The following is a 24,158-nucleotide window of genomic DNA, read 5'->3' as shown; positions in this document are numbered from 1 at the left end:
AGTCAGTTATTTTTTTTTGAAGACTGTGGAATGGGACTTCTCCACATAGATGGCAATGAATTATAAACATCTAATTTACCTTTGTCTGTCCCTTCTATGTGTATATAAGAATGAGGATATGACATCTATCCTGGGTTATTGCCTATCACAAGGCTCTATCTCAATAGCTTAATTTAGCAATCTGCTAAGATCCTTACAGCAGAATGTAACAAGTGAGGCTCTCATTTCAGCTCTTTTAAGTGGAGAGTCAACATATTCACATCTGGAGACACTGTTGCCACCCCTTAGATGTTTGGTGGATAGTGATTTTAGCATCTAGAAATGGTATTTCTTATGTATGCTCACCACGTGACTGGGTCCAAACTGAGCTCCAAAGGGAATCAAAACAGTCTAAGATAATTGATCACGTTGTCTTTACCTATTCTTAGGACAGGTTTGAGTAGGGACGACAGATAAGGCTCTGATGATAGCTCTTAAACTTTTAGAGGAAGAATGAACATCTCAGGACAAAGTTAACCTCCTCTTTTGATTCTTCCCCTCCTCATCTGGCAGAAAAACGGAACATTTTTAAAGCCACAGAAGCCTATTGTTGTCCCTGGTAATTAATCAAAGAATCTGAGAAATCCTAAAAGCATCAGCAAAATTGTTTATCTCTATTTTGAAATGCTGAAGGGAAAAAAAGGTGGGAAGAATATGACTTTACAATAAAAGAGAGAAAAAAGTTGATTAGGGACAATATTCAACTTTTGAGCACAGACAAATAAAATTAGTTTGCTGTTATTCTGGAATAAAAAAGTGTGAGAGATTAACTCATTGTGTTGTATAACAGGAACCAGCTTAGTACTGTAGGTCAATTATATTTCAAAACCAAAAAAACACGTAGAAAAAAAGAGACCAGATCTGTGGTTAACAAAGGTGAGGGATGTGAGGGGGTTTTGGATGAAGGTGGTCAAAAGGTACAAACTTCCAGTTATAATATAAGTAAGTACTAGGGATGTGATTACAACGTGATGAAGATAACTAACACTGCTCTATGTTATATATAAAAGTTGTTAAGAGAGTAATTCCTGAGTTATCATCACAAGAAAAAACCTATTTTTTTCTATTTCTTTAACTTTGTATTTATATGAGATGATGATTACTGTAATAATTACTTCATGATGTATGTAAGTCAAATCATTATGCTGTATACCTTAAACTTACACATGCTGTATGTCAATTATATCTCAATAAAACAGGAACAGAAGAAAAAAAGTATGGGAGAGAGAAACTTCCACTTGCTGGTGAGTGATCAGGCATGTTATTTATACCTTTGGGAGAAAATGGATGGTGCCACTGGGGACATTTCTACATCCTCAAGGAACAGGTCTTAAAACTAAAGCAGTTGACTCCCAGGAAGGACTGGTTGTCAACTTTTTCGAGACCCTCTTTCTTTGCACCTTTTTCATTGACCTCCAGTTTACTATCCATCAGTTTCTATGCTCCAAACCCCTGGATAAGCTGTCAGTGGCATCAGTGTTATTAATCTTCGGTGGCCATGTCAATGACAGTCACTGCTCATATAAGTCCACACAAGGGATGAACATAATAGAGGGGCATTAGGCCTTGAGTAGACAAGGTAAGTCTGAGGAAATGAACAGGCTGATTGCCACCATTTTAATAAAAGCACAAAGCTCCTTTATCTGCTATATAACTTTTATTTTGCACCAATGGGAAGCCTATTCCTTTTGGAGCCAATTCAATTCATAAGGTTTCAGGGAAGATAAATCTTGCCAAAGAATAGAGAGAACAGTATCAGCTTCAAAATGCTATTTCTTGAGTTCTTGTAAAAAGGCTTCTCCAAGCACTGACCTGAACACAGACCCTGAGTATGCTCTAAACATGGACTATTGGTGACATCTGATAAGCTGCTAAGACTGCACCGTCACACAGGCAGAAACTCAAAGGGAATGAAACCCTTGGTTTGAGTTTCCTTAGCTCTACTCACCACCTGAAGTGCATGGCTGCAGGATCAGCCTACATACTTGCCTCCCTGGGCGCTTGGTGTAGAAATGGATCATCTTCCCTTGCACAGAGCAGGACCAGCACTCTAAACGATTCCTCCAAGGACAGGGTTTGGGTTGCCTTTCATCAGGGACGGAGACTGGATGCTCTTCTGACGTGTAACTTCTTTGTTGAGCCCAGAATATGATTTGTTTGTTGGCCAAATGAGTTCTCGTTCGGCTCTCCTGTCTTACACCTCAGTATCCCACGTTCCTCCAACTGAGCCCTGGCATTTGGGGGCCTGACTGCCCGTTATCTGGGATCAGATGTCCTGCCACCACTCTTTCATGTAATCTTTGACCACGTCTGCTAAGGCTTGGATACCCTCCTGTCCCGCCCCTGCTTAGATAGGCCCTGGGCATCCTGGATATAGTTGGCCATGGCTCACTGTATTTTCTGCCTGCAGCTTCTTCTGTTGTCAGTGGCCCAAGAATCTGACCCAGTCTGAATGCTCACCTTAGAATAACTGATCCTGGCCAGTTCTCATTCCTGTCCCATCCTGAAGACCTGCTACAGACCTTGGCCTTGGCACATTCTGGCCTGCTTCTCTACTGCTTGAACCCTACTTGAGATCAGGGAAAGACCTCTGCTCTGTCATCTCATTATCAGAACTGCTTTTTCTGCCCTAAGAGCAGGAGTCTGTAGTCCTGACAAGAACGGAATCTCCAGGTAATTTTGCTCATTCTCAGAATAGCTAGAAAGAGCCACATGCGCGTGGTTGACTAGGCGAATGCGGCAACCAGGAGGCTGGGGACTTCCCCAGCTGAGAACAGCAGCTCAGTAGATGAAGGAGGTGTAACTTCCGTGTGTGGATGACTCGTGGCTTTAGATGAATGGTGCTAGGCTCTCTTCAGTCATCAAATATTTCCTAAATGCCCACGGGGTGCCAGCAGTGCATGAGGCAGGATAGTTAAAAAAAAAAAAAGCCTTCTTTTAATGGGCACCTACCATGTATCAGGCACCTACATGCATCATTCTTAATCCTTCTAGTAACACTCAAAGGGAGTTCATGACCTTATTTGACAAATGAAAAATCAAAGTTTAGTAATTTTCTCAAGATCATGAACCTACTAAAAGGATGATCAAAATTCAGATCCAATTCTATATAACCCAAAACTCCAAGTTCTTCCCAAATACCAGATGGAAATACCACTCATTCAATCACCAATTCATTCATTCATCCAGCAAGTATTCCTGATGGTTCACTGCAAGCCAGAGCCTCTGCCAGTGTTCAGCATGAGAAGATACTTCAACTGGAATTAAAAGGTTACTTTGAAGGAGCTCAATGGGAAAATTTGGGGGGACTTTAGAAAGCTGTCATTTATGTGTGGCATCAAATAGGATAGTCAGCTTCCTTTTAATTAATAAAAAAAATAATAAAATGTATAGTCCAGTAATCTTTCAAAAGGAGAAGCTAGTGAAACCCCAAAATGAGGCTTTCTCCATATTTCTGATGGGTCCTGAAGTTTTTACAAGGAATTGGATACACTTCAAAGGTGACAGGGTGCTTCCTGTAGAAGGCATCTGGGTAGACCCGAGGGCTGCAGACTCCAAGTACTCTTTTTATTTTAAATTAAAACTACTTCTACATATGAATATGAAAGTACAGTATCCAACTTGGAAAAATATGCAAGTGTCAAAAAATGAAATGGGAAGGCTTTGATCCAAGTAGGTTGAGGAACATCTTGGATGGAGTAAATAAAGATTTAAGTAGTCTGTAGCCTAAGCAGTGAGCTCTGCAGAAGCTATGCCTATTCTTTAAAAACCTTCAATTTATATTCTTTACAGCCTCTAGAAGTCTGATGTCTACAGGAATGAGATGGGATGGAAAAGGATAAAATACTGGAGCTGGAAGACTTTTTAGGCATCATTCAAGCACAGCCCTCCATTTGGTACATAAAGAAACTGAGACACATGGCCTGACTGACAGCTGGAGTAGAAGCTCTATCTGGGACAGCTGGGGGTACAGATGAAGAGCTAAGGCTGACTTGATTCCACTTGAGCTCAGCTGTCATCTGAGGCCATAAAGAAGCTGAGACACACACCTAGGCACTGAGCTCATGACATACTGAGAGACTCGGATTACCCAGGGCATTTATTTTTGGAAAGGCCTCTTCAAGTTGCCAGCAGGCTCAAGCATAATGGACTGGAAGAAGTTTTATTTGAACGAGAGTGTCTTCAGTGACACATTTTCCATGTATCATTTTTTGGCAAACATAAAAACAATTCCCAAACAACATACTGGTGAATTACTCAGAGTTGCTGAGGATTCCAATTCCATTTTTCCAATGACCTTCTTCTGGTTTCTAAATCTAAAATGAGTTTAGTAAGATGCTGTGCCCAGACCTGCGAGTGAGGACCACTGCCCCTGGGCCCCAGTGCTGCCACTGGAATGACCTGCTGGGCCTACTTTCCTCACCTGGTACAAAGAGTGTTTGCTTGGACAGGGCTGCAGGCAAAGAGGAGACACATGGGATGCAATGGCTTAAAGAAATGCCAAACATTTCTTGAAAAAGTGCTTGGTTCCTTATGTATATACTTAATCAGTCCTACACCAGGTGAGGGGAGTGTTGCTCCCTCATTGTCTGCATGAGGGCTCCCCTGACAGCTCAGTTGGTAAAGAATCCACCTCCAATGCAGAAGACCCCAGTTCCATTCCTGGGTCAGGAGGATCTGCTGGACAAGGGATAGGGTACCCACTTCTGTTTTCTTGGGTTTCCCTTGTGGCTCAGCTGGTAAAGAAATCTGCCTGCAATGCAGGAGACCTGGCTTTGATCCCTGGGTTGGGAAGATCCCCTGGAGAAGGGAAAGGCTACCCACCACTCCAGTATTCTGGCCTGGAGAATTCCATGGACTGTATAATCCATGGGGTTGCAAAGCGTTGGACATGACTGAGCGACTTTCACACACTCACACTGCATGTACGAAACAAAACAAGATGCAGAGAGGTTATCTAACCTGAACAAGGTCCCAACGCTAGCAAACGTGGAAGCTGAGATTCAGGCTCAGGTCTTGTACCTGTACTGCACCTGCCAAAACCCTTCTAGTGTACAGCCTTTCCTTCTACTTCTAAGTGTCCAGAGATGGGGTGCTAACGAGGCACATAGGGCTAAGGGCCTTCCAGCGCTGGGAAAGTCTTTCTAAATACACTGGAAACATGCCTCTGTCAACTAACTCCCATAGGTTCAGTTTTCCTTTGGGGAACATTTAGCTGAAATTCTAAATATCTTCTATAGGTAAAACAGAAATATATAAAAATGCCATCAGTACACAACACCAGTTACCTTATTGTTTTACATCTGTGGACAAGACAGCAAAGAATCAAGAGGGGATGGGGTTTTAGAGTCTTGGTGGATTCCTTTTATCACTTTGAGCAAACCATTTAATCTGCCTCTGTCTCTACTTTCTCTTCTGTAAAATGGATTTACCTACTTCATGTGTTTTTGGTGCTCTCTAGGTATAAGAAGGTATATAAAACAGCTGCACAAATACAAGCTGATTTTATTGTTTCATATGCGGTATATGGGCTTAGAGCATGACCCTATTCATCCCACAGGTGAAAGGAATGAAATGCCTTTTAAAAAGTTTCCTCTGGCCTTTGGGTGGGTGCTCCTGCACCTAGGAGAGATGTGTTACTATGTCGGCAGACATCCTGACTAGTGAATCTAGACTGACGTATATTTAAGGAAAGTGGAATCACTGAGATTGGTGCAAGGGTCTAGTTTCTTAACACTGGATTGTTTATGGCATTAAAAAAAAAAAAAAGGATATTATAGAGAAAGATGGGAAAAGAGTATTTGCTGCAAGAGGATAGTTAATTTTCACAGCTGAGCTCCGTTAGCGCATCTGAGGCTGGCCCTGTCAGACACAGGATCACACCCCTCTGAGACTGACTTTGATGAATGCATCTTGATATACCCTGCTCATGGTGGAGGCTGTATCGCCAAGCCAGGGTTGCTCTGTGAGTCCACAAGTGAACAGACGACTCGCCCCACAAACAAGGAGATCCCTGAATACTTTCCAAGTCATGATGCTAAGGAGGCAGGATTGGCAGCTCCCTTGCCATTGGTTGTAGAGCTGCTGATGCTGAATACACATGGCATGATTTGATGGCCTCATCTCCACTTACAGCTTCATAAGCTATCTCATGATTTCTAAGGGTTGTTTCTGTCCCCAGGGATTTGCAGGAGACAAGTTCTGTCTCTTATCTCAGAGCCAGGAACGTTATCTGAACAGCTGCCACCTGCCGAAAAGCTGGTGTCAAACCAAATACACTAGCTAAAGTACCTCTTTTAGGGGAAACAAACACATGAACATGCTTACTTGTGTGTGCACAGACACACACTTCTGGAATGAACGATCTGTAAGGCATGAGCCCTGCCAGACTAAGTGATATCCTATGGACCTGTCCTCTGTCCCCCACCTGATCTTCTGCTGCTTCCCATCAACAGCAGAACCTGCCCGATGCTGGTCTTGTGGGCCAGGGGGCCCTGGGCAGCAGCTAGGCTGGGAGGAGGAGGACGTGGGGAGTAGATGAGCCACTTACTTGGAAGCAGTGGCAGCTGCCTTTGAAAAGGAGAATCCTTTCTTCCCTAGGCAAAGGGGCCTGTATCATAGGCATGAAGAAGGAAGAGGCAGGTTAAAACAATACAGTGACATATTGGTAGCTTGTCACAAAGCAGAGGGGAGAGAATCGGCTTCCCATTCTCCTCCAGGCTCTGGCCTCAGATGACAGCTCAGCACAAGTGGAATCAAATCAGCCTTTAGCTTTCGCCTGCACCCCCAGCAGCCACAGATACAGCTTCCACTCCAGCTGTCAGTCAGGCCGAAGCACTCAGTAAATGCCCATGATTAGCGCCTTCCTCAATTGGGAGTGTAAATGGAGAATCACAGCTCACTTCTCAAAGTAGCTGGAGCCACACACCCATTAATTTATACGGAGCCAAATGTAAACAGAAAATGAATGTTCCTGTAGACTCTCCAAGTTTTATTTCCCCTGCTAAAAATGTTGGGAGGAGGAGGGATATCTTCCTCTCTTACCATCTCTTCCCAAATTTGAATTGATCTGTTTGACATCCAACCAAATGATTCTCAAAGGGAGACAATAAAAGCCCTGCACCCTCATTTGTCAGTATTTAAGGCTTAATGAACTCTTGGCGCAGTCTCTCCTCCCAGAGCTTCTGTTTGTTATTACTGTTTAAGGTGATCTGTCCAACGCGCCGATGTGCCAAGAAGCTTTGCTCATAATCAGAAATATGTATTTATTTACTAGTTGGGTAATCTACAAAGAGATTTTCTGGAGATCGCCACATTCACAAGAACTGCCACACCCAGCTGTGCTCTTTGTATTTAAATCCCAGGCGTTCGCCAGTGATAGGGGCATTGGGTCCAGCCTGCCCAGGCAGCTCCCGCCTCCATCACATAGATAATCTCCCTCAGCTGTGGATAAGTCTGGACCAAGAAGATGCTCAGAGCTCTAAGCTTTTAGGTGCAAAAGATTCTCTACAAACGCACATTCAGAGTAAACAAAACCCATCAGTCCCCTGTAAGAGTCCTACGCCTGATTGCACGAAACACATCATGATGGAATCTGCAATTGGCAAAGTAATTGGCGTTATTACAGCTGATGGGGAATTTCTGATGCTGCCCGAGCTCCCCTTTGAAATAATACTCAGCCATTTAATTTGTCCAGCTCTCGTTGAGCTGATTGCTCTTTTCTGCTGGAGTTTATCAAGAATGAAACGCGCTGTCTCTCCAGACGCCTGCAGGCTGAGATTTCACAGACAGTTCTTTTTTTCAACACTCTCTCCACTTCTCTCATGACCCCATGCCTTAGTCACCTTTCACAGGATGCCAATAATGCAATAGATTGGAAATGGGTAAATCAAAACTGACTTAATTCAAAGCTGTGTATTTCCAGTCCCAATTCCAGAGGTATTCGAATGCTCTTGCTACACCATAAAAACAGTGAAAGGCTTGCAAACCTCCAAAGATATGGTTGTTCTAAAAAAGGCTCACAAAACTCATTAGCTCCAAAAATAAGTAATAGAAGACATCTTTATTATAACCACAAGGCCAGAAGCACTAAAGAAGTATCAGAATTTGGATACATGCACTTTTGTTTAGGGGATCTATTTTTACTGCTGATAGACATGTATCCCTAGAATGGGTTCTACAAATACTCATTGAGCATCTACTTTTTTGTAGAAGCACAGATTCTTCTTTTCTTTACACAATGGTCATCTGAAACCCCATTCTCCACTTTGGCATTTCTGTTCCTAACCAGATGAAGGGTAAGAAAGCCAAATTTAGCCAGCTGTGTTTTCTCACAGTATAGACAAGGCTAGCATCTGGGCACAGATCTCACATTCCCATCAGCAAGCTACTTGCCCTGTCAGCATGTTGACAATGAACTGCTTACTGGAGACAAGAGTCCTGCAGCCAGGAGGGCTCCCTTCTGCAGATGCCACTTCCATCTGATGGCCCACGGAATCCCGAACCCATATGTTCCTTGAATCAGCCCTAATCTCATTTTTAATACAGAAACAACTGAATTTATGGATATGAAAGTCATCATATAAAATCCCCCTGAAGTCCCCAGTTCCTAAAACAGCCTCTCTGAACAGCACTCACTCAAATGCCCTTTGGTACAATTTCTCACTGATTTTTTTTGGGAAATAAATCATTGTGCCTATGATTCTTTTACAGGGTTGGAGCTGAAGTAGATGTCCAGAACTATGCCGAGGATCACTGGACCCAAGGGAGTTGGTTCAGATGAGGCAATGCTCTGGTGATTGAAAAAGCTCTTGATACATTTCTTTAAAGTCATTTGAGCACTTTCTAGATAGTCTTCCTCCAGGGGAAAGTGCCACAGGTAGTAATAGAAGGAAGTAAGCAATGAACACGCTTCTTTCTGGGTATTCCCATGTCCCTGTCAAACAGTTCCTATCTATCTTTTATCTATCCCATCCATCCTGTCCTCCTTTCTCTTGTAGGGTCATTCTCACAGGGCAAGGCTGTCTGCCACTGCTCATTTTGATTGGCAAGTGTCATAAACTAGCAAAAATACCAGGCAAGATCTAGATTTTTTGTTTGTTTTTTTAGGTTGTTTTCTTCTTTGGTAATCCCAAAGAACTGTGGTGCTGGAAAAAACTCTTGAGAGTCCCTTGGACAGCAAGGAGATCCAACCAGTCTACCCTGAAGGAAATCAACTCTGAATATTCATTGGAAGGACTGGTGCTAAAGCTGAAGCCCCAATACTTTGGCCGCCTGATACAAAGAGCCGAACCACTGGAAAAGACCCTGACGCTAGGAAACATTGAGGGCAAGAGGAGAAGGGGGTGACAGAAGATGAGATGGTTGGATGGCATCACTGACTCAATGGTCATGAGGTTGAGCAAACTCAGAGAGATAGTGAAGGACAGGGAAGCCTGGCATGCTACAGTTCATGGAGTTGCAAAGAGTTGGACTCGACTTAGCAACTGAACAACAATCCCAAATTCTAGTAATATTGTCTTGGGAGGCTGCAATTTGTGCTCTAAAGTCAGTTTCAGTGGTCCAGGTTCAATTTCAATATGTAACTTATAAGAATAATAAAACAACAGTACACATGGTGTGTGTGCTGGGTGGAGTGCTTAGCAGATACCACTGTTATTTGGACTATCTATTCAATCCTCCTCAAAATCCCACAGAACAGGTATCCTTCTTTCATTAAAACAGAACCTGAGCCACATAAAAACAGGGGCCACACAGCTAATACCAGGCAGACCTGCAAGTTTAACTACTAAATGATAAAGTAATGGAAAATATTCTCCCTGCTAGTTACTGGAAACAGAAGGGTGAGAGATGCATGCCATATTTCTAAATATGCATCAGTTTTACTATTTATAGTAATAAAGACTACAACAACATCACTTAAAAGTTTTTCTGTCCCATGAATCATTGGACAGAATCAATCCGTTAGGACAACCTGTTGGCAACATGGGTCTGCTAGAAGCTCTGATAAACACACTTTTGGGAAAGTGGGTGATGCAAAAGGAAGATCATTTGCAGACCTGAAGAAGAAGGAGGGCGCGGTCATTATCAGGGAAATAGAAGAAAGCGGTGGCTGTCTGCAGACTTGACGCAGCCTTGAACACAAGGAGACAGGTGGCTGGAAGATGCCTATTGAGTCTGCAAGCTGTTCCACTATGAGAGGCCCCTCTCCTATGGGGGTGTCCTGATACCTCTCAATTGACCCCTTCTGTCTGGTACAAGACGGTCAGAAAGAGGTTGGGTTGATAGGTAGAAGGACAAGAGGGTTGAAATGTGAGCCCGACAGTAGTACTAGAAAGAACTTCAGTGAGTTTGCTTATCTGAGAGGTGGGGCTTCTGCCTCAGGTTTAGAACTATCCTGCTAAACAGATTTTGAAGAAAACATCTCCTTTCAAGTCCTAAAGGTGGTCTCTGAATGTACATTTTCTCCATGAGTCATTCCTAGCCCTAAAAATGTATAGAACAAAGTTACATATCACATTAAAATTTAGACAGAGAAATCTGTAACTCAATCCACTAATAAACACAGATATTTGAGATAGGTCAAAAAATTAATGACTTCATACCTCAAATGATCAGAATTTCAGGATTTTTAAGAAGCTCAAATTGAAGCCACTTTACCAAAAGAATTGAAGAGAAAAACAAAAATAGAAAACTAGAAACCTGAAGTCAGCGGAAGAAGCCAGTGTAATTAAATGTTTTGCGTCTCAAGGGATCATAGAAATCATCTAACTCTACATCCTTGCTGCTAAGCATTTTGGTTTGTTTTTGTTTTTCTTTCAGATGAAAATTATTGTTGAAAGAAAAGAGAATCATATTCAAAGTTAATCATCACTGATTGGCCTCATTTTTTTTATACTTCTATTCTGAAATTTGATTTTTTGATCATATCAGATTTGATCAAAATCAGATTTTGAGGCTAAAAATTTGATCAAAATCAGATTTTAAGGCTAAATCATATTTCAATATTTTGTGGGGATAACTTACATTGACTGCTTTGACAAATGTAGAAAAAAAATTTCTGCATATGAGGAAGCCCCTCTCCTCCCAACACCCACCTGCCAACCAGCAATTTTCCCAAGTGTGAACTTCTGCATATTAGGTCTGTTTTAAGCTGGACCCACCTGCACTTGGCCTTCAGGTGTTCAAAATATCTTGGGAGAAATAAAATATTCACAAACTCTAAAGATATTTAGAAATTATTAAGACTTCAGAATATTCCACTGAAATGCCAGACACTCTGGAAACACCTGGGGGACTTCTTTCATCAGGACTATATACCAATATTGTCTTTTTTTTTTCCTTAATCTACTATAAACACTCTCAAGGCAGACAGTGTAAAAAAGATATACCTGTACGAAGTGATTGATCTCATGAAAGAAAATAATAATGTCAGTTTGAGTTTTAGTACAAAGTGTGTGTATGCATGTGAACAAATGTTTTTGTTTAAAATGCTCTACTACTGTCATAGATGTGACAATACTGGTGTAAGGTAAGAAAAACAAAGTGGGTTGCCTTAGGAATTGTGGGAAAAGATTCATGTTCTATGTGGGTATCCAACAAGTAGCCAGAAAAAACACCTTTACACGTACAGCCATTTTTGGAGGGGGAACATTATTCACAATACAAAACAGTCACATGAGCCCACCAGTTCAGTTCAGTCACTCAGTCAAGTCCGACTCTTGGTGACCCCATGGACTGTAGCACACCAGGCTTCTCTGTCCATCACCAACTCCAGGAGCTTACTCAAACTCATGTCCATTGCATCAGTGATGACATGCAACCATCTCATCCTCTGTTGTCTCCTTCTCACCCACCTTCAATCTTTCCCAGTATCAGGGTCTTTTCAAATGAGTCAGTTCTTCACATCAGGTGACCAAAGTATTGGAGTTTCAGCATCAGTCCTTCCAATGAATATTCAGGACTGATTTCCTTTAGAATGGACTGGTTGGATATCCTTATTGTCCAAGGGACTCTCAAGAGTCTTCTCCAACGTCACAGTTCAAAACCATCAATTCTTTGGTGCTCAGCTTTCTTTTTAGTCCAACTCTCACATGCATACGTGACTACTGGAAAAAACCATAGCTTTGACTAAATGGACACTTGTTGGCAAAGTAATGTCTATGCTTTTTAATAAGCTGTCTAGGTTGGTCATTGCTTTTCCTACAAGGAGCAAGCGTCTTTTAATTTCATGGCTGCAGTCACCATCTGCAGTGGTTTTGAAGTCCAAAAAAATAAAGTCTGTCACTGTTTCCACTGTTTCCCCATCTATTTGCCATGAAGTAATGGGAATGGATGCCATGATCTTAGTTTTCTGAATGTTGAGTTTTAAGCCACCTTTTTCACTCTCCTCTTTCACTTTCATCAAGAGGCTCTTTAGTTCTTCTCTTACTGTCATAGAAGGTGGTGTCATTTGCATATCTGAGGTTATTGATATTTCTCCCGGCAATCTTGATTCCAGCATGTGCTTCATCCAGCCCAGCATTTCTTATGATGTACTTTGCATATAAGTTAAATAAGCAGGGTGACAATATACAGCCTTGATGTACTCCTTTCTCGATTTGGAACCAGTCTGTTGTTCCATGTCCAGTTCTAACTGTTGCTTCTTGACCTGCATACAGATTTCTCAGGACACAGGTCAGGTGGCCTGGTATTCCCATCTCTTTCAGAATTTTCCAGTTTGTTGTGATCCACACAGTCAAAGTCTTTGGCATTGTCAATAAATAAACAGAAGTAGATGTTTCTCTGGAACTCTCTGGCTTTTTCAATGATCCAACGGATGTTGGCAATTTGATCTCCGTAAGTAAGCTCATACCTTTTTCTCAAGGCCTTTCTTCAAGCTTGCCCTCTGCCACTTGCCATGAATCTTTGTTCTTTGATTCAGTATGATTCAGAGCATGGACTGCAGACTAGTGCTGGCCTGTCAAGTGTATTTTACCACCTGAATAGCCAGTGGTAGGCACAGGGGTAGCCTTTTCAGAATACCTGCTTAGCAATATATCCTCTGCCTGGACCCCAGTTTCCTCCTCAGTGAAAGTGGAAGTGTAAGCCATCTGATAAAAGGCTGTTGTGGGCTTAGATACCAGGGCCAAGTGAAGCACATTACACATTCCTAACACAAGGTAGAAACTATTTGAATATGGGGCCCTTTACTTTCTCTCCTCTTTAAGACTTCCTCCAAGACTCAGTCTTTATCTAGAAAATGAGGAGGCTGATTTAGATTCTGGGGAGCTTCTGAAAAGACTTGGTGCTTCTGAACTCCACCCAGATTAACTCAATGGGGTGAGACCTGGGCTTTGCTAGTTTTTATAAGCTCCCTCAGTAATCCCATCTATGGTCAAAGTTGAGAACCACTACTCTTAGTGTTCCGTCTTGACTTTTCAAGTCTGAAATGGAAGGAAGGAGAAGTTTGTAAGCACTGGTAGAAGAACTTCTTTATACCCGGTTTTGCTTCAGGTTGGTTCTTCCCAAAATGGCAAAGTAGATGCGATGTGGCGAATTCAAAACAAGCTGCTGCTTTTCCTCACTGCTGTGTGTCTTAGGTGGGAGACTCCACTGCCTACCTCTGTCTCACTGCGGTTTCCTCTGAAGAAGGGACAACAACTGCCATGACTCTCCATCTGGGAGCTGGGGAAGGGAAGGGATGAGAACAGCAGAAATGCTTTGCCAAGACGAAAGGATTCAAAATGCTCCACAACAATTCCCTGTCTTACTCTGAGATAGATGAATTATTTTTCCTTGAATAGGCTGAGATAAAAAGAACACAATATGGAATACAAAAGTGAAGCTGTGGCTGCTTGTCCTGATTTCATCAGTGATCAGTTTGGGTTTGAGTTATCTTAACAATGGTGATACGCACTAACTCAAGGTGTCACAGCGTAAGAGGTGAGGAATACAAGTGTCCGTGCCAGACCACCTGGGTTCAAATCCTAATTCTGCCACTTATGGGCTTTGTGACCTTAGCAATTGTGCGATTACTTTTGAAATGAAAATAGTATTATTACTGATTTCACAAAGGTTTGTAAGGATTAACTGATGAATAAATGTGAAGTTCAAAGAACACTTTCTGGCATATGGTTCACTTTTAGTAAGTCTTTGGCACAGGTACACTCAGCCAAAGGCCATGTGGACATGTAGCAACACCAGCTCCTTCTGAGGCCAACAGTGGCTGGGTACTCTGGAAAATCCCGAGCTTCCTTTTCCATCTTTACGACTGTTGACTCTCAGCCTGTAGGCAGCCGGTGTCCATGGGAGCAGAGTCTGACAATGGTGATTCTGTTCTGAAGGACACTATCCACCCTTGAAGAACAAGCAACCTGGGAACTCAGGGATTTCACATTCAAAAGAAAGGAGCCATCAGAAGCCTCTGACTCTCTAACCTGCTCTGCTGCTTTTCAGTGGAGGAGCAGCCACTTGAAATAATCAGAAACACAGACCATCACTGAGTCATAGGTTACTGTCAGGGCCCTTCTCCACATCACCATGCCTTTTCTGGTGGGACATGTGAACAGCTAGAATTCCTTTCTGTTCAGAAACTCCATGTTCACACCTTCCTAAAAACTAGCTTCTCCTCACAAAATGTTTGGAGTCCTTGCATTGAAAAATTCTGGGTTAGGACTCATAGAGCCCAAGATATTTTGCAGATGGTTATATCCCCTGATGTCTGTAAGTAGAACTGATTGTGGGGCCTGAGGAAAATGGAGTAAGGGTTTGTTTAGGGATGACAAAGTCCTCCTCCTTTGAACATTGGGAGATAATCACACTTAATCCAGGAGTGAACACTGAAACTTCTTAACCTGTACCTCCTTTGGGTTTCAGTTCAGTTCAGCTGCTCAGTTGTGTTCGACTCTTTGCGACCCCATGAATTGCAGCACGCCAGGCCTCCCTGTCCATCACCAACTCCTAGAGTTCACTCTGTAAACCTTTGGGTTTACAGTCCCCTTATTTGTCCAGTCAGCCAAGTAGCTACCAAGTCCATTGATTCTGCCCCTATACTTTATCTGGCATTTCTTCCCTCAGGAACATGTCCCACTGACCCCAGCCCAGCTTCATTCGCTACTACGTCTCATATGGACCAACGGCCCAGGCTTATTACTGGCTCAATCCCGTCTTCATTTCATCACATCTACTAACGATGGTACAACCTTCTTGCATCACAGTTGTGGTTCTTCCCCATACTCAAGCCTTCAGTGGCTCTACTGTCCTCAGACAGATGTCAAAATCTAAAATCTGGATTCTGATTCAAACAAATCAACTGTAAAATCCATGTTAAGATAATCAGAGAAAGCTGAACATGCACTGGGCATTAGAAAATACTATGGAATTATTGTTACTTTTATAGGTAAGAATATCATAATACTTTTATATTATATTAAAAATAATATTTTATAGGTAATAACATAAAACAATAACATCATGGCATTGTGATAATATATTTTAAAGGCCTTATTTGTTAGAAAAGCTTATTGAATTATTTATGAGTAAAATAACCTGATGACTGGGATTTTTAAAAAATGGTTTCCCCAGATTTAAAATTAAAAATACATATATATCTGGGAGTATAGCTGAAATAAGATTGGCAAATGGTAATGATTACAGAAGCTGGCCCAGGGGTGTGTGGGGAACTGATCACATCAACTCGGGAAAACTGACTGTCAAAGACTTTGCAAACAGGTTATTAAACCATTGACAGCTTAAAATTGTTCACTGGGGGGATATTTGCACCACAGAAATCAGCCCATGCTCCAAATCAAGGCTTTTGTAACAACATATTATTAAAGTTGAATAATAGATAATAAACATTAGATAATAAATGGAGGATTATTAAACTAGTGTGCCTATTTTTCTGGATTTTGGAGACCTTGTGCAATTTGGTCCCAACCTAATTTGCAGCTATATCCTCACCATATTCCGTCTAAACCAGAGCAGTTAAAGCACTCTGTCTCCATAACACACCCAAGAATCTCCACCCTTGGTTTGGTCTTCATCCAGGCTTCCCCTGCCCTGGACTAAGTTCACTGCCTCACTTCCTTCTCACCTATCTCGGCCCACGTACCTAGAAGACGTTTTTGCTTGCTCACATAGATACAATTTCTCCTTCATCTGAATTCTTAAATAATTTAACCTAAGGAGAAGGGGACGACAGAGGATGAGATGGTTGGATGGTGTCACCGACATGATAGACACGAATTTGAGTAGGCTCTGGGAGTTGGTGATGGACAGGGAAGCCTGGCGTGCTGCAGTCCATGGGGTCGCAAAGAGTCAGACATGACTGAGCGACTGAACTGAACTGAAACTTCTCTGCCTGGGGGAGGGCATGGCAACCCATTCCAGTATTTTTGCCTGGAGAATCCCCACGGACAGAGGAACCTGGTGGGCTACAGTTCATGTGGTTGTAAAGAGTTGGACACAATTGAGCGACTAAGCACACACTTCTCTAACGAAAGGAAAAGTTGAATTTGCTATATGTGGCAGCCACCATGCTAGGTTACTTTCACAATATTGTCTCATTTGATCCTCACAACAATCTGTGGGATAAGCAGCACAGCTTTTTTGCTCAATAAGGAAAATGAGGATTAAAGCTATTAGGCAACTTCCCCAGGTTCACAAAGCTAATAGTGGTAGAATATTCCAGAACTGCCAAATTCTGGGGGAGAGTCTGTGCAGCACATAGCTCTCCATGGGCACCTTTGAATGAAATGGCAGCTCAATGACTGAAAGTCCTGTTTTCTCTGAACTGAAAAATGTTTTCCCATGTGTTCGGAGTGACTCTTCTTACCTTTCACTGCAAATGTCCTCTTGGCCATAACAGCAATAGCCATTTTAAAAAATTTCTTTAAAATAGCTACCCTTATATAACAGCTATTACACTTGCCTCCCAAAATCCTGTCATTGAGGCATACTTGAAGTAAAATCCAATTTTTCCTATAAGAAGCCTCCTCTCTCCTCTGAGACAGTGGGGCGTTTATGAAGCAGGTGAGAACCAAGTCCTTTAGTCGGTGCTCTCTTTTGGGGTATGGATCTTCTCAAGGTTGCTTTCCAGCACGGCAGATGGACAGATGACACTTGCATCTGAGCTTGGGCCCCAGGCTATGGTTGTTTCTTCCTAACACCCCCACCAGGGCCCTTGTAAGCATGTGCTTAAATGCCCATGGGCATATACACAGACACTTTACTACAAAATTTAAACAACCGTCAGATGCCTGTAGGAGAGGCAAAGAACTAACTGCAAAGAAGCTGTGGCTGCTATTTGTATCCTAGATGAGAGCAGAGGATCTCGGATTTGCCTTGGATTGCTCCTGGAGAGCTCAGCCTGCAAAAGGAATGGAATGTCTAGCAAGAGGGGCGTGGTGAATAAATGATGGTACTAGCAAGAAGACAAAAATAGCTAGCTGCTAGAAGATTTTCCAGTGACATGAAAAGCAGGCAAACAAACAAAAAAGGTTAAAAGGCATATAAAATATGAGTGTCAATTTTTTAAAAAATCCCATAGATGTGTACATTTTTGCACAATAATTATGGTAAGACTATACCCCAGAATGTCATTATAAGTATTTCTGGGGTGGAAAGAGATTTTCAAAATTTTCGAAATATTTTCCAAATTTCTTCTTTTTAGTTACTTTTTACAGTTAGCATCCATCACCACACAGAATTACAAATTTTTTCTTGTGATGAGAGCTTTCAAGACTCACTCTTTTAATAACTTTCAAATATAACTATAGTCACCGTGGAGTACATTACATCCCCAGGACTTATTTATTTTATAATTAGAAGACTGTACTTTTTTTACCACCTTCACATATTCTGGAGTTTTTACAGTGAACAAACTTATAGCTCTTAACTCAGAGGAAAAAAAGAGTAAAAATAAAATGAAGAAGTCATATGACTGTGGGGCTTCTACTAAGCTTCTACTGCTTTTAATCCTTTCAAGAATGGAGAGAGATGGTCTGGGAAAGGTAGATGAGGGTCCTCATTTCTAGTCATCCAAGGATAAGAAGAGGGGGCTCAAATATGTTCATTCCTTCAAAGGCAGGAAGAACAAGGTGTTGGAAAATGAAAGATGTATTTGCAGGGGACCAAATATTAAGAGAAGAGTCTGGGTGACATAGGTGTGAATTTCAGGAGGCTTTCCATCTGTGTTTTTTTCAACCTACTGAGACTAGTAACCTCCGGTAAGGCAGTTCTTCCTGCTCACCCAGCACAGAAGCCAAGCTCACCGACCCAAGAAGAACTCTCAGCCCTAGTGCACAGGCTGTAAAATCTCAGCATCAGGCTCTACCTTCAAAGTAATGTGTTTATTTCCAGGAATGAACATGGTGCCTTTACAAGCCAATAATCACAGGGAGAAAGGCTGACAGTGACTTCCTGACCCTCCTCTTCTTTATCTGGATGAAGAAAAGAAGGAGAGAGACAGGAGACAGGAGAGGTCAGACTCGTACACTCATTGCTCTCCACACCTTCAAACTGGAGGGGCAGCAAGGATGAGAGAGAAAATCATGACTATTTTCCCTAAGAGGCTGCAGCAGGAAATGCCTCAAGGAAGGAAAAAAAAGACAAAAACTTTTCCATGCAAGTGGTGAATGTGGACCACGTGAACGCCAACAGGCCCACTGACAATGAGCCCAGGGAGGGGTCCTCAGTGAATTGCCTCCTGAAAGTCAGTGACAGTTCCTGGGAAGGAACACACCCATGAATGACTGGACATCAGGATGCCTGGGGATCAGTTTCACCTGAAACCCAGAGAGAAGGGAAAACAATAACAGAAGTCAATGAACTGGTGCACAGCCCCGAACGTGTGGGCAATGTCCTGTTTCTCTCTGGAAAAGCACCCAAGAAGGTGGTGTTGACGCGAGACACATCCGGGCCTTTTTGATTTAGGAACAACACTGAAGAACTGACTTTGATCTGGGCACTACACTCTGGCCACAAGATTCCCAGGGCCTCCTGGCCTCAGGAACATGCATCCTGAGGAGTGAAAAATACACATTTATATTCCAGCCGCGGGGGAATGACACACAAATGGAATAATGTGGAAAGGTCAGACGGAACCAAGGGAGTGAGCCATCTGCACCAGTCACCGCAGTGTAACCGGCAGGGAGCAGGGGAGCTGCGTTTCCAGGATCATGGCCTCAAGTGTTATGGGCAGACCCCCAATATATCTAACAATAGTTCATTTTAAATCAAATATCTTTAGAACTGTGGGCTCAACAAACAGAGAATATGATCAACTCAGAAATAATGCCAAAACCACACACACACCCATACACACGCACACCTTCCATAAAGTCAGTCTCCACTATGTATCCTTTTCAAGCCACAAAGCAACACAGTACAAAGCCTCTATAAATTCCAAATAAAAACAAATTTTTGGCCGGGCTGCCACTGTGTGTGAGTATAGGTGTGGAGGTGGGTGGGACATGAATCCATTTTCTTTTATTTTTGTTTTACATTCTCTGAGCTCACCTGAAAGCTTGTGTGCATTATGTGAATAACTACTTGAATAAATTATCATTTTTCAATATTGTCAAAAGGCTTCCTGACTATTTTTAAAACCTCACTGCGTCCTGACAGAAGGATTAACAAGCTGTGATCAAAACACCCCAAACTGTACATGGATTTATCTTTGACTCTCAGAGAGCAGCAGGGCCCTGGAATTTGTTCACTGTCTCCCTCAAGCCTCTTACTCTACTTCTGATCTGGTCCCCAGTGCTCTCAGTGGTCTGAGGCCTCTTCTCCCCAGGTCTTGGGGTCTCAGTTTCCTCCAGCAGTAAAAGGGGACCCACAGGATACGCTCCACATGGGGGAAGTGTAGTAAGGGTACAGTGAGCTCTTGGCTATAAAACGTGTTTAAAGAAGAAAACATCCTCAAGTTTATGGAATTCTTGTATTAGAAAGTACCTGCTTTGCCTTTGGGAGTCCCTGCAGAGGTGCGGCAGGTGGGGTCTTGGGCAGCACTGAGTTGTGACAGGAAGTTTCCCATTCAAAGGGGAACAGAGGCAGGGGTGAGATATCTCATTTCTTGCTCTTGGATTTATCTGTCTTTGCACACACATTCTATCTACACTGGGATCCATGCGGAACACAAGGACTGTGTGTGTCTGGTATGCATTTGTGTGTGTGTGGCAGGGGTGGGGGGTGGGTTATGCATTTGTGTGGAGACAGTAAGCTTCCTTTCAAAGACAGGCAAGGTGATTTTCCATCTTCAAGGCTGCCAGGGAGGTCCCAAGAGAGACTTTGCCTGTGCCTCTTGTCGCTTGCTCATAGTGACCTCCAAAAAGCATTCTGGCCAGAGATAATAATGGCCCATTTTCTACCCAAGATCAGCAAAACTCAACCATCTGCCTCTGCGGAGTCTGAGATTACCTGGCCCCCAGACTGTGGCTACAAGGCATTCTCTCACAAAGATTTCACAAATGGGAGTACCCAGTACCAAAGAGGAGAAATGCAGGAGAAAATCCCACCTTCTACATTCTTGGTTTAACCCTTTCCTATGCTGAATCACCCACCACCACACATTCCAAGCAGCTTGGTCTACTCTCTTTCACACTATAAAATATTAAGGAAGCAGAAAGAGGTGGTTTTGTTTGTGATGAGTTGAGAGGAGCCAGTGGGAGATGACAAACTACCACGTCACTGTCAAGGCTGGTTCCCTGAGTCAGAGACACTGGAAATCCAAGGTGGGGGTTTGTGCCCTGGTGCCAACTTTGTTTTCTCACAACCAAAATTCATAAAAGGATCAGTGGAACTTACTTGTGGCTGAAATCCTTTGAGGTCGCTGGCTGCAAGGTCACTGGCTGTGAGGAGCTGGAAAAGAACAAAGAAGTCTTCCTTAGTGATACCTCTCAACAGTTTGCATACAGCGTCCCCAGGACAACTGATCAGCAATGGATCAGACCGAGCCCAGAGCCATGGCTAACTAGCAGAACCACAAAAGGCAAATGCAGTGCTTCTGGGCTAGTAGCCTGGAAGCAATGGCCTTTTCAGCTTCTGTCTACTCTATTTCTGACTGTCTCTGCTGCCTTCTATCTTCTTTCCAGGTGCGATCAATCCTTCAGTCTTAAGTTAGGCAGCATGAACTATGAATGGATTCCAACGGATCCACAGAGTCTCTGAGATTGTAAATACAAATTGCATGTGAGTTCACACACTTCTTTAGGGAGAGGGTCCCTGACTTCCTTCCTACTATCAAATTATCCTGTGATATCACAAGTAAAAGAGACAGTTAAAGGCCCATCTCCTCCAAGAGAGCTGTTGCTTCTTCCTCCTCTTTTTTAAAAATCAGACCAGTGAAAATGGCCCTATCCTCTCCCCAGCTGCACGTAACTCAGTTTCCCTTTACTGTATGTTGCCTTTCATTTTATATACTTTTGAAATATTCAGAGTTTATCAGTCCAACTATCATGAACAATGTTGATGGATAAGTAGGCTATGTACATTCTGTATCTGTGTGTTCAATCCATATTAAAGGGTAAAGTTAAGGTTTTAATACGTTCGCATGCTATCCAGAAAATACTCAGTGGAGTCCTAAGATGAATTAATAAAATACTCACATTCTTAATTGTTGCTCAAAAATGCTGGGAAAGCGGGATAAAGAGAAAAGAGGCAGATGCTTATTTTGATTCAAGGAGTGTGACTGCTTGCTAGCTTTGTTAGGCCTGGAGAGCGTTTGTGAAAAATAAGAGAGATTTCATGTTTGCTGTAACAATATTTTGTTTGGTTCAGGAAAGAGAGGAAGTCATGCTGGGCTGCAGTGCCTCCAGCCTTAGAAAAGCTCAACTGGGCTCTTTAGCTCAGAAAAGTTCAACTGAGCTCATTGCTCTTTAGGCAATGACTTTGCCTAAAATGATGCACAAAGTGGTGTAAACTCTGGGATAGAATAGGAAGGAGATGGAGATTGCAAAAGCTGTACCTCTCTCCCTACACCCAGGCCTGCAGGTAGCTTCCCGCCACACCCCCCAACCCCAGGGGACGTGGAATTTGCCTGGAAAGGTGGCACTATCCTGAGAGAGCGGCAGCTCAGCCCCTCTGACTGCAAACACAGCCACCAACAAGCCACAAGGGCACGTGATGAGACACTGGGGCCGGAACATAATTATAAGACATTTCTGCCTGCAAGGAACATACAATTTGGTCCAAGGGTAAGACACGCATGTGTCAGTTTGAGTAGAGTGTTAGTGTCAAACTGTGAACAACGTAGGGCAAGAAAGGTCAGGGTGGGGTTACTAAAAATAAGAGTTTGAACTGAGCCTTGAAAACGGCAAGGTGGCAATGCAGGGAGCCCCTTCAGGTGGGCAGTGGGAAGAAGACATGGGAAAGGGGTTTACCAACCCCAGCAGGCAGCTCGCTCTGCATTATCCCCTGCCAGCCATGGCGTGCTTTAAGGAAGAAGGGAGGGAATCAGTATCGTGGTTGCTACTTTTTTTTTTTTTACAGAATTTTTTTTAATCTTCAAAACTCCTTCATGAGATAGAAAGTATCTCCACTTTATGGATGGGAAAATTGAGACTTTGGGAGGTTAAATAGCCTTTTTTAGGTCACACAGGTACGGCAGGAACTCTTCTACTGCCTTTTTACAAGGTTTACGAGACAACAGAAGTGAAAGCCAAACATCCAGTTCTTCCTAGTCCTGAGATGCTGCAACAGAAATAAACCACAGGAGTGTTCAGAGCATCTTAGCATTCGCACTATTTTGGCAAATCAGAGGCTTGGGATTGAGTAATGATCATATCCAGGTTGAATGGAAATAGAGATAAGGCATTTTGGGTTATTATTCCTAATGTCCCAAGCTCAACAAAATTAGGATCTATCCCACCCTCGCTGGAAAACTTATATCCTTTTCCCTTCTCTTAGAAAAGCAAAAGATGCATAAAATTTAGTTCTTTTTTCTTTCTTGGCTGTGCCGCATAGCATGTAGAATCTTAGTTCTTTGACCAGGTATCAAACCTGTGCCCTCTGTGGTGGAAGCACAGAGTCCTAACCACTGGACCGCCAGGGAATTCCTACAATTTAGTTCTTAGTTATTTAAAGTTTTATCTTGTGCTGTTGTGTGTGTGTGTGTGTGTGTTTAAATTTTCCTTTTTTTAGCCTAAACAAGCCCATGCACAACAAGACAATGGTTTATATCTCACATAACTATTGCATTTCTCAAGAAAAGTCTTGACGTACAATTAGTCATCGAATGCCTGTTGGTCAAATAGTGGGGAATACTGTCAAACTAGAGGTGAGGACTAGAATGACTAAATTGCTGAGATGTCTGAGAGACAGCCTATGACATCCTTCAAGTTGACAAGAGGAAATGACACCTAGAATGCACAGCACCTAGAGCACTTCCTGCATGAAGTAAGCATTCAAATATCTGGATGAATTAATCAGCTCCAACATGGGAACAAATCCTTCTATATCCATGATAGATTTTACTAGAGAATATCAGCTTATGCTTCCATGCACGAGTCAAGGTTAAATTGAAGAAAGAACAGTATGGGCAAAATATAAACCACACTCCTTGAACACACCCCTTTCTATAGCTGATTGTTTCATAGGTGATTCCACATTCTGCACCCAGGAAACGAGAAAGAACTGGTCCTCAGGCACTGAAGTGTGGAGCTCAGGTGCAGATTAGAAATACACAACGGGAAGTTCAATATTTCAGAATTGAAGACCACCTAGATCTGGACCCCCAAAAAAGACTTCTAGTCTTACAAAAAAGACTTCCAGTCTTGTCAGAACTTGAAAGAGACAGCCAAAGTTCCCTGGATGGATGAGGAAATCACTGTGTCTCCAGGCAGCTCAGGAGCCACCTCTGCTGGGCAACTAGAGGAGCAGAGGTGGTATAGACAGAAGATCCCCACTCTGTCCATCTCTCCCTCCTTTCAACCAGCACAGCTCAGCTTTTCTTTTTCATGTAAATAGTTTCATTTGAGAACAAATGTTCTGCCACTAAAACAAATTTGAAACCTCTAGACTAAGTCCTTGTTTTGCACAAAGTTGAGAAGTGGCTTCTTCAAGCCCACTGCTAAGCTAACAACAAGCCTGTGTGGGTCCATGACCCCTGGCCCTCTGCAGAAATATCCACAAGTGACTGT

The 24,158-nt window shown here is 42.7% G+C and overlaps 1 protein-coding gene across 3 annotated transcripts in view; it reads right to left on the bottom strand.

Annotated features, from left to right (window-relative positions):
* SETBP1 (SET binding protein 1) overlaps positions 1 to 24,158 on the bottom strand; it is a 407,102-nt gene that overhangs the window by 178,654 nt on the left and 204,290 nt on the right. For all 3 annotated transcript variants that reach the window (XM_070361976.1, XM_070361978.1, XM_070361977.1), the window contains exon 3: positions 20,827 to 20,880. In XM_070361976.1, coding sequence (XP_070218077.1) covers positions 20,827 to 20,880 — 54 coding nt within the window. The remainder of the gene's footprint in view (positions 1 to 20,826; positions 20,881 to 24,158) is intronic.

This window comes from Bos mutus, chromosome 24 (assembly GCF_027580195.1).
Source record: "Bos mutus isolate GX-2022 chromosome 24, NWIPB_WYAK_1.1, whole genome shotgun sequence".
NCBI lineage: Eukaryota > Metazoa > Chordata > Mammalia > Artiodactyla > Bovidae > Bos > Bos mutus.
Note: the sequence above shows the minus strand (reverse complement) of the source record. Positions and strands in the feature narration are given on the sequence as shown.